The sequence below is a fragment of the Pantherophis guttatus genome, chromosome 12 (genome assembly GCF_059756535.1).
Source record: "Pantherophis guttatus breed Tessera chromosome 12, ASM5975653v1, whole genome shotgun sequence".
Classification (NCBI taxonomy): Eukaryota; Metazoa; Chordata; class Lepidosauria; order Squamata; family Colubridae; genus Pantherophis; species Pantherophis guttatus.
In genome coordinates this window covers 8170110-8180400 of record NC_142074.1, presented here as the reverse complement: position 1 = coordinate 8180400, position 10291 = coordinate 8170110, and the positions used below count along the sequence as shown (strand labels likewise).

General features: G+C 41.4%; 1 protein-coding gene across 4 annotated transcripts; it reads right to left on the bottom strand.

The window, feature by feature from the left end:
• Window positions 1-1064: 1064 nt before the first annotated feature.
• VBP1 (VHL binding protein 1) lies at window positions 1065-8525 on the bottom strand. Of its 4 annotated transcripts, none has more exons than XM_087877581.1 (6): window positions 8350-8525; window positions 5875-5999; window positions 4828-4894; window positions 4341-4439; window positions 3439-3577; window positions 1065-2048 (listed from the first exon to the last, which is right to left on the bottom strand). In XM_087877581.1, the coding sequence occupies exons 2-6, from the start codon at window positions 5979-5981 to the stop codon at window positions 1978-1980; spliced, it is 483 nt and encodes a 160-aa protein (XP_087733707.1). In that variant the 5' UTR covers window positions 5982-5999; window positions 8350-8525; the 3' UTR covers window positions 1065-1977. The 4 variants fall into 4 exon arrangements, with proteins under 4 accessions (XP_087733707.1, XP_034290911.1, XP_087733706.1 ...); XM_034435020.3 differs by having other exon boundaries at window positions 8372-8525; XM_087877580.1 differs by having other exon boundaries at window positions 5875-5995; window positions 8372-8525.
• Window positions 8526-10291: the final 1766 nt, after the last annotated feature.

The following is a 10291-nucleotide window of genomic DNA, read 5'->3' as shown; positions in this document are numbered from 1 at the left end:
TACCATGAGCTGGGTTGAAAGTTAAATTATGTGGCTTTCCGTGAAACATGAAGATGATCTGAGTCCAACAGATACTTGGATTACCCAGTTATTCCTTTCATTTTGCCCTTTTTCACCTTGATGTCTTGATAGGAAGCACTGATCTTTAGCTAAATTACCTAGGAGATTGAACACATTCGGAGGGCAACCAGAATATGGAAATCTAGATTAGTTTCTTTAGTTTGTTATCCTGTAAATTTTCTGAATATCAGTATCATTGGGGGAAAAACATTTTTCCTCTCTCTTGGAAGAGGAGAAAAAGATAGGATCGAAGAAATGGAAAGATGGAAAAGGACAGGACAGAAAAGATGGAAAAATGTGTAACACTGCTTCAGTAGAATAATAGATTGAGACTTAACTCCCAGAATTTTGCTTTAATAGCTGTCTATATCCAGGTCATTTCAGTGTTGAGGCAATTTTTATTGGAAAAAAGGACCAAAAGTCTTCACAGTACACAGGCATTGTTGATTTCATCATGGTGCAGAAGCCAATGTTGATTTTAAATGTTTTTGAAGTATTATAGAATTATTTTTAATAGTAATAATAAACACTGATTTTAAGGAAGTATTGCTAATCAAATTATATATTCACTTTGGGAGTACTGCAAAGAAATCTTCCGATTTTTTTAAAATAACAAAGCAACTGGGAAGTTGCAGGTTTATTCAACAAAATAGATTTTTTGGCAATATAAGCATGTTAATGTCTGAGTTTTTCATAATTGGGAAGATTGCTTCTTTTGTTCCAGCTGCAACTGAATTAAACAAAATATCCTTTTGGTTTCTTTTTTGGTAAAACACAAATATACACTTTGGAATCTTAAGGATGTAACATCTTGAGGTGCCATTCCTGAATATATCTGTATGTTTTTCATTTACATACCCTGTCTTTATTTTTTCTCAACTACATGCCTAATGCTCCTGTTTTGTTCTATTTTTCTCTTCGCTATTTTAGCAAGAAACATTTTGGAAATGTTAGCACATTTTAAGTTTCACTGTTTTAATATAAATGAAATAATAGTACAAAACTTTACAGATATTGTTTATTAAATGAAACTAGAAGCCAGTTAACATTTGCACTGAATGGTGAGGTGAAACCTGAGCAGCTACGGTAGTTACACTGCTAATTTGGCCATCAGGTGTGCTTCAAAGAAAAGGTGTCAAGGCAACATTTTTGCAAGGCTTCCTTAATAAGCAACATGGGAATAACATTCAACCTGACAACACAGCTGAGCTGCAATACACCATTTATGTTCCAGAAGTTGCAGCAAGTATCTTTGCAAGTGTTGAGACATCTGGACCAAACGGGAAGAATGGCCAGCATGCCAGTAAAATGAAGCAAAGTATTAAAAAATTTGGCTGCCCATTTGAAAAATCGGGAGGAATTGATATTTACGTATACAAGGACCAACTAAGACCACAAACAGGATTCAGTGTTTTATTATTTAACCCTTCAAAGGTCAATTGTGATCTTTTGAAGTACCAAGATGAGCCATTCTCCGGAACAGAATTAAACAGAGAACGTCTGGAGGGTGATATTAAAGGGGTCATTTGCCAAAAACATAACGATGTATTCACTCTGTCACATCAGCTCTATGTTTGTCCCCATGATATATTCTGTGGACCTCTTTAATAAATCTTGAGCATCAAAGAGTATCTGTGACTTACAAAATGACCCTTTCTAATTCCCTTGACTCAAATCCCAGATTGATGAGGGGCTTCTTCACTACATACTGTTGTGGCTCCTTTTCCAACAAGCCAATTGCATGAAGCATGCATGGGACCAAATAAGATTTGCCCTTTTTAAAGAATAAAAAAACCAAAGATGCTCGCCATTATGTCAACAACCAAAAAGATTAAATTAAACACAGTCCATCAAAGGCTGAACCGAACCGTAGTTTAAAAGTAAGAAAAAACAAAACCGTATTTAAAACTAGCAGAACTATGCTGTGTTCTTAGCAGGGTCATCCTTGTTTCTTCGCTTTACATCCCAATTATAAACTCTGGCCATATCTGCAGACAGAGATTAAGGAAGGTATGGTTCAAAAGCAGACACAATTCCCTGGCATTTTCCGGCTTCGCTGGCACTAAGGCAGGTTTATTTATCAATATAAAGTGCTCCTTAATGGTGCTTAGAGAATAGAAAAGCTGATTTTCCCAAGCCAAGGCCTTCCAGGTGGATTTGAAATTTCCATAACTCCATAGCCAACACAGATAGACCAAGGAGTGCTGGTAACAAATTTCAAGGAGGCTTTTTCACTATCCCCTGCAAAGTTCCCCTTTTAGGACATCCTGGATCCCCTGCTTGTCTGGAGAAGCAGCAATGCTCCTTTGAATCAAAATGCTCTCAACTGAGAGGATAGAATATTAACAACCAGATAGTTTATTCATGTATGGTTTTGAAAAATCTGCCTGCTGATATTTGTTTATAGGATCAACCTCTTCACCGTCTACTAAATATAGATATCGGATGAAATTCTTCCCACATCATGCTTAAGTAGCAGCTTATAATGATACAGGGGATGATTACTCCAGGCTCCAATTCATTAAAAGAGAAAATAGCTTATTCTATTAATAAACAGCCCAGTGAGAAAATAGCAACAATTCAAGAATGAACATAGAGATAGGCAGAGAGAATAAGCAGTCTACTCAGTAATGCAATGTATTTTCTATACCTGCTTCAGAAATATAAAAGACTGTTTGGAATTTCTCCTGAAATGGAGCCCTAAAATAAGCAATATTTTAACGAAGCACCTGGAGGATCCATTTGCTTTTCTGTAGAGCAGGGGTCCCCAAACTCTGGGCGGTGGCCCACTATTGGGCCACAGCTATTGGTAACAGGGCCGCGTAGCATCAGGCCAGTGTGCCCGCTCACGCATGCAGCTCAACTCGTGCGAGCGGTGGGCCGGCGCATGTGTGCAGCTCAACTTGCGCAAGTTGAGCTGTGCTTGCATGCTGGCCTGTTGCTCACATGGCCTGATTTCCCCTCCCCTCCCCCCGCCCCGCCAAGCTTCAAAGGTTGGGAACTGCTGCTTGTAGAGAAAATAGTTTGAAGTCCACACTGAATCTGCACATTATCAAAAAAAATAAAAATAATATGCTAAAGACTTAAGTTTATGCAAGGCAGAGGAGCTTTGTTATCAATGATCGAGGTAATAGGGATCATTTTTTCCCCCACAGATCCTACATTGGTTATGCATCCACTGTTTTTAAGTGGATTTGATGGTACCTAGCTCCAAGAATCCACTTTGGCTGAAATACACCTCAGAAATACAACTCTTGGAACTGCAATTCCTTGATACCTGGTGCTGCCTTGAAGTAGCTGAGTGCAAATGCAATGAACAAGCAGAGGTACACCCAACAAGACCATTCCAACCTAACTTTTGAAGCTCAAAAAGGATACTGACTTCTGTAGTTGTAAATTGATCTCTAAGGAAATCCAAATCTTCTTCTAGGGATTCAAGGTTTTTTGTAGCTGTGCTAAGATTTTTTTCTAGCAGTGCCTGGGCTTCGTCAATATCATATTCCAGCATAACATTGGCCTAAGGGCAGCATTTAAATGAAAACATATTTTTATGATTCCTTAAAGTCAAGGTAGAGTTGAAGCTCAGCTTTTGCCATCTGGAAGATGCTGACCTCCATTCATACCAGCTCTAGGCATAAGTAGAGGCAGGTAATTGGGACTAGGAACAGCGAACTTGCCCATTCTTCTCTATTGGTCTTGGTGAACTTAATACCAGTTATCAGCAAATGCCTGTGGAACCCAAAACCTGACACCTGTTTATTGAATCTTGAAAACTGCAAAAATAATGGATTCAGCTAATCTTTGAACTGTGCCATGAAGATGAGAATCATGTTACTGACCAGCAATTTTAATTTTTAACTCATACATTGTTTCAGGATATAACTCTTTGTTTGGCAAAGATTTCCAAGCTGGCAAACTATGTTTTACAAGGAAGCCATGGAAGAGAATTACACATTATAGTTTGCCATATCAGATATAATAAACAGAAAATAATAAAAAAGGAAGTTTCAGAGTTTAGTCTCAAACTACAAAGCAAAGTTTGGTGTCAGCATCTAAAATAAGTTTGCTAAAATAACATCACTGGGCTCCCTTTGAAAATGGCTTAGGTATTCTTGTGATTTTAAAAAAAAACTAGTCCTGTCTTAAAAGACATATTCCTACCATGTAAGCAAATAAGTTACATTAATTTATTACTAGAAAATTCCCAATATGTTACAACCATATTTAGAACTACTATACATTCAGCATTGGAAGAGGTGCTTCACTTTCTAATTACTTACCCCTAACCAGAGACAAACTTTATCTGTAGGAGGAACTGATGCTTTACAGTAGACATTATCTGCCAATAAGAATCTGGTTTCCATCAGATCTGTAGATTCCTTTGGAAAAGACAAATCAACATAATCAAATCAATGGCCTATAGAGTACGTTTAATTTTCTATCATGATGAAAATACTTAAGATCTAAAGCTAACCTGTTTGTTATAACTAATGGCGCAGTGATCTGCACAAGATAGAATATTTCAAATTCCTAGAATTTGTCTAGGAATACGTATACTGCTTAGAGTTAATGAATTATTTCATTTTTCAATTGTACATGGAAAATGATGCTATATTTCCAAAGGAATTCACTCAGATAAATATTATGACTCAAAAGTGGTTAGGGTTAGCCGTAAAATTGGGCATGACTCCCTTAACGACCACCTTGCTTACCTATGGAAATTCTGGGCCCAATTGTGGTGTTAAGTCAAGAACTACTTGTACTTACCTTCTTCTTTTGCATGTGTTTTAAGATCTCTAATGTCTGTTTAATTTCAGGAATTTGACCTTTTAATCTGTAAAATAAAACATTTAAAATATTATTTTTATCATTCTTTATTTGGAAAAAAATGCCCAACATTGTGATTCATACTAAAAGTGTAGAAAGTAAAGAAGATGACCTTGACAGAAATATACAGGAACTGTTACCTAGGCAAAAGAGACGAAGCATTTTTTAAGTTTTGAAAGATGAGATAACATTCAGAAGTGGCTCAGGCAGACACTTCCCTGATTCACTGGAGTAAAAGAAAGGCACAATCCGACTTGCAAGACTGTAGTATTATAGCTAATCTTAATAAAAGTAGTTTTGTTTTAAGCCTTCTATGGAATTGATTTCCTGGACGGTCCAACCACCTGGGCTGGCAATAAGTGAGACAGTGGATATTAAACTTTCTTAGGAAGAAAACAGCTGAGTCACAAATAAGTTACTTGCACTTACCATTGTGACTATGCATGACGATCCCTCACACAACACATAAAAAGTAAAGCATTCTCTTCAGATATAAATGTAAGAAACAGGACCTATTGTCAGTTTACCTACCTCTGAGCTGATACAGCATTTTTTAAAAAAATAACTGTCACTGTTCCCATTATTGAATGGCGAATGAGCATCAAAAGCTCTACTTGTGACAGAATAATTGTTTTACTATATTTCAGTGCATTTTATTCAATTTCTTCTGATAATCTCAAATGTATTTCAGGATACACAACATATAGATGTGCCCTTATGAATATATGAAAATTAGTAAGCACAAAGTTAGTTATAAATATCATCACCTAGATGAATATGATGATTTGAAGACTTCCTGTAGAGGGAACAGGTTATGTATTAAAAAGTTCATATTTCAGTTGCTTATAAAGATATGTATGTAGGCAAATATTACTGGAAAGAAATATCTGAAAAGTTTAACGAAAGAATTTACACTATATTATGCCTTGCAGAGAAGTGTCCAAATTTTAGAACAGCCCTTGTAAAAGTTATCGTAAACATACCCACCTTCTTTTCTTCTGGGCAAGGTTAAGCTCCATAAATTTATATTTTTGATACTGTTCATCCAGCTTCTTGAGTACTACATCTGCTGTTTCATTTCCTGGCTGTTTCATGAAAGAATCTACATCTTCCTTAAAGTAAGAATACACATATATGGTTAATTCCAAAACCACATCATCAGGCTGATGAGCCAATAATTTTTTCATTTGCTTTTTTTCATATCCTGGCAAGAAGGATTGGCAAAATTGGATAATCGGCCCATCACTGAAATGCTTTTGGGTCTGCTCCTCAAAATCATTTCCATCTACTGGTTCACTTAAGTCTCTCTGGTTAGCTGGGAACCTAACACTGGTGGAGGAGAAACAAAAACAAAGCACTGAACTAAACTCCTAGAAAATGTATAGACCTGTTCATGCTCTTTCCTAGGCAACTACACAATGGGCTTCTTCCAGAAAGTTTCCTGTCTTCCCAGATTGGTCCAAACCAAGAGCATTACATCATAACAATAGAGTAACAGCCTAGATTTAACTCTCTCTTTGGTTACAAAATTAGCTGGGAAATCTTGGACTGATCATTATCCCTCTGCTTAGCATATTTCATGAAGGATTTTTTTTTTAAAAAAAGAACTAGGTGGATGAAGAACCAGCAGTCAATGGAAAAGATCCTGCATACTACATTCTAGGAAAGATGGCAGATGAGTATGTTACAACCAAGGAGGTATTTTCTGTATTAAAACAGAAAGATTCTTAGATCCAAAAATTGCTCTGCCAATCAGGTTTGTGATACAGGAGCTTAAAACCAGGAATGCAATAGCTCCATTCAACTTTACTCCTTCAGCATCTGACAAGACAAATATTTACAAGAAGCCTGCTTTTTTGGGGGGGGGGTTTGTTTTTTGTGCCTTTAAACCTGTCTTGATCTCTAGTAGCCTCCTGGATGAGTCCTGCAGTGTGTTTTGCCTTGCCTTCTTTCTTCCTGGATTGAGAATGACCGGGACCACAGTTAACTGGCTAGCTTTGCGTCTAAGGTTGGATAGGACTCCTGATGTCTAGCCTGGTGCCTTAGCCATGACCCCCAAATGGCTCTCTACTGAAAGTGGTTTATGCTTGCTTGTCACGCTACTTTCTTCATAAGGCTATGACGGACTGCCCCAACATCCTCCAGTTATCTTCATTTCATAGGCAGGACTGGAACTCAGTCTCCCAGTTCCTAGTCTGGTGCCTTCAATCCCAATGCCAATTGCCAACTAACTGCCTTTGCCTTTAAGTCAGTCTTGACTCTGGGCAATTGCCTAGATGAGTCCCTGCAGGGGCTCTTTTGGGCAACGTTTTTGGAAGTGTTTTGCCAATGCCTCCTTCTTGGAGATGAGGGAAAAGGAGTGGCCCAAAATCACCCAGCTGCTTTTGTGCCAAAGCTAAGGCTAGAACTCACCATTTGCTTATAATTAGCCCAAAGTCACCCAGCTGGCTTTTATGCCTAAAGCGAGACTAGAACTCACAGTCCCTGACGATTGGCCAAGAGGCACCCAACTGGCTTTCATGCCTAAGGCAAAACTAGAACTCATCTTCTCCTGGTTTCCAGCCTGCTTTCTTTGACTCCTGAGCCAAACTAGCTCTTGACCACCTCAGCTTCCATAAACTTCCGCAATCTCCTTTTGAAACCACTTTCAGTCCCATCCTTACACTGCAGGGTACACATGCAAGAAAACTAAACTTCCCCCAAGCATTCATTTCCAGCGTTATCTGCTGGGGATGCTCCCTCAAAGAGAACAAAGAGAGGAAAGAGACCAGCCAGACGCCTGTTGCAGTGGATGCCCTGGATCTATAGAAGCAAAACTGGACTAGCTCATTTATAGGAATTGTTTATTTCTTTTATATCCTGCCTTTATTATTTTTTACAAATAATTCAAGCTGCCTAGATTAGCCCCAGAGCAAGATAGGTGGCAAATAAATTTAACAAACCAATAAAGTGGCAAGCATTCCTTCTCCTCTTATTTACCTCGCAACAACCACCCTGTGAGGTGGGCTGGGCTGAGAGAGAGAGAGAGAGGGATTGGCACAAGACGGTCTTGGAACAGAATAGAGCCTCTACCTTCAAAGGCAGTATACCGGTAAATTAGGCAGAACCCCCCCATCATCACTTCTTTTCCAAGAAACAGGATCTTTCCCCAATAGGTGCCCTTGAGCAGCTCCCACGGACTACAGCGCCCAGAATCCCCAGCCAAAGCTGCGGGAGTCACCACCCGGACCGCATTTGGGAAAGATCGCCGCTTCAGCCCTTTCTATCCAGGCACAAGCCCCGAGTAGCCTCGCCGATCCCGCTCGGAGAGGAGCCTCCATGGAGACAGGCAGTCTATCTCCAACGGCCGGCCGCGCGGGCCGTAACCGCCCCTGACAGAAACGGAGCGCGCATGCGCAGGAGAAAACGGGCGGTTGGAACGTCGCCGTCGCTTTTTCCCGCGTCCCGGCCGCTTCGCCGAACCTTTCCCCGCTCCCTTGCTTACGACGAAAATGGCCTCGGGGATGCCCAGGTGACCCCTCTTGCCGACATCGCCGGTGCCGCTGGCCGGGCCGTCGCCACAAATCGCCTCGCCGCCGGTGGCCGCCGCCATCTTGGGGAGGGAAGGCGACCGCGGCTGGCGCGCGCCGTCACGCCCGCGCTCGCATGCGCGGTAGAGGCAAAGGCGTGCAGGGTGGGGGGGTGGGGGGCGTTACCAGGTGTCACAATCGAGGCGGGCCCTAGCGCTCCTATTGGCTGAGGAGGCGCGCGCGCTTGCCCGGCCCCCGGGGATTTGTTCGGGGCGAGGTTCGCTGGCGGAGGGGGCATCCCCGACTAGGATGGCAACGAGGCTCCTTTGGCTTTCAAGAATGGTGGCTTCTTCAACAAGCCGGAATGGACTGCTTGAGGGGAGAAGTTGCAGAGCTGGTTAAGGCTGAAATGCATCGGAGGGACAAGAGGAGGTTGCAATCTCAGTTCAGCGCAAATACCGAGTTGTTTATGCACCGCAGACATACATTCCTTGCACGTCCACTCACTCTTGGCCAATATTCTCTCTCTCTTCTCTTCCTACTCCAGATTCGTAACTGCAAAAATGGACCTTTAGCGTTTTCCACCTTCTTTCGTGTGTTGGGGCGATGCCGGGTGACCCGACATCCACTTTGCATCCTCCACCTATGCACTGCCCTTCAGATAAGCTCAGTGTGGGGTTTATTTATTAGACTGTTTCCCATTCTTTATTCCTTCTTTATTAGTTATTTATTAGACTGTTTCCCATTCTTTATTCCTTCTTTATTAGTTATTTATTAGACTGTTTCCCATTCTTTATTCCTTCTTTATTATTTATTTGACTGTTTCCCATTCTTTATTCCTTCTTTATTAGTTATTTATTAGACTGTTTCCCATTCTCTAATTTTGAAGACCCAACTCTCTGCAAAAGGCTACTAATGCTGGGAAAGGTGGAAGGAAAGATGACGACGGCAGCAAGGTGGAAGAACTCGGTTGCAGCATTGCAGTGGCATTGAGGGAAGGGAGTTGGCTGACTTGAAAGGGTCAACCTGTTTTCTAAAGCTCCTGAACAAGAAGTCATGGATGGAAACAGCACAGAGAAGCAACCTAGAACCAAGGAGAAATTTCCTGATAGTGAGAACAATCAACCAGTGGAACAGCTTGCCTCCAGAATTTAGGATCCTCCACACTGGAGGCTTTTAAGAAGGAACTGGACAATCATTTGTCTAAAATGGTACAGGGTTGTAATGGCGAACCTATGGGACGCGTGCTGCCCGTTACTCTTCTGGGTTCTGGTGCACCAGCTGGTCTTTGCATGCGCAGGAGCACCGAAAACTGGAAGAACAGCTCCCTGGCATGCATGCGCACACTGGGAAGCTGAGCTTCTGATTTCCGGCGTGCCAGCTGGTCTTCGCACATGCATGCATGCCAGAAACTGGAAGACCAGGTGACCGGCATGCATACGCCAGGGAACTGCTCTTCTGGTTTCCAGCGCTCGCCCACGCACGCACGCACGCACGCTCCCATTTCGGCACTCGGTGCCAAAAAGGTTCACCAACACAGGTATAGGGTCTCCTGCTTGAGCAGAGGGGTGGATTAGAAGACCTCCAAGGTCCCTTCCAACTCTGTATTCAAATTAGGGACAGATCATTGTGGAGAAAATTGCTAGGAGTTGAAAATGACTTGATGGCATAGAATGGATCAATTTTAGACTTGAGATCCAGAAAGTCCTTAAAGCATGTGGATGCAATGCAGCAGTAATGGGGAGCAGAATCTGCTTTGCTTTCCAGGCCCTTTGAAGTAATCTTAATGAGGCATCATCTAGTATGGTTGGACTACAATTCCCATCACGTAAGATAAAATATGAGACAAAATGCAGGCCATCTAACTTAGCAAAGGCTGATGCTAGAATTGCTTT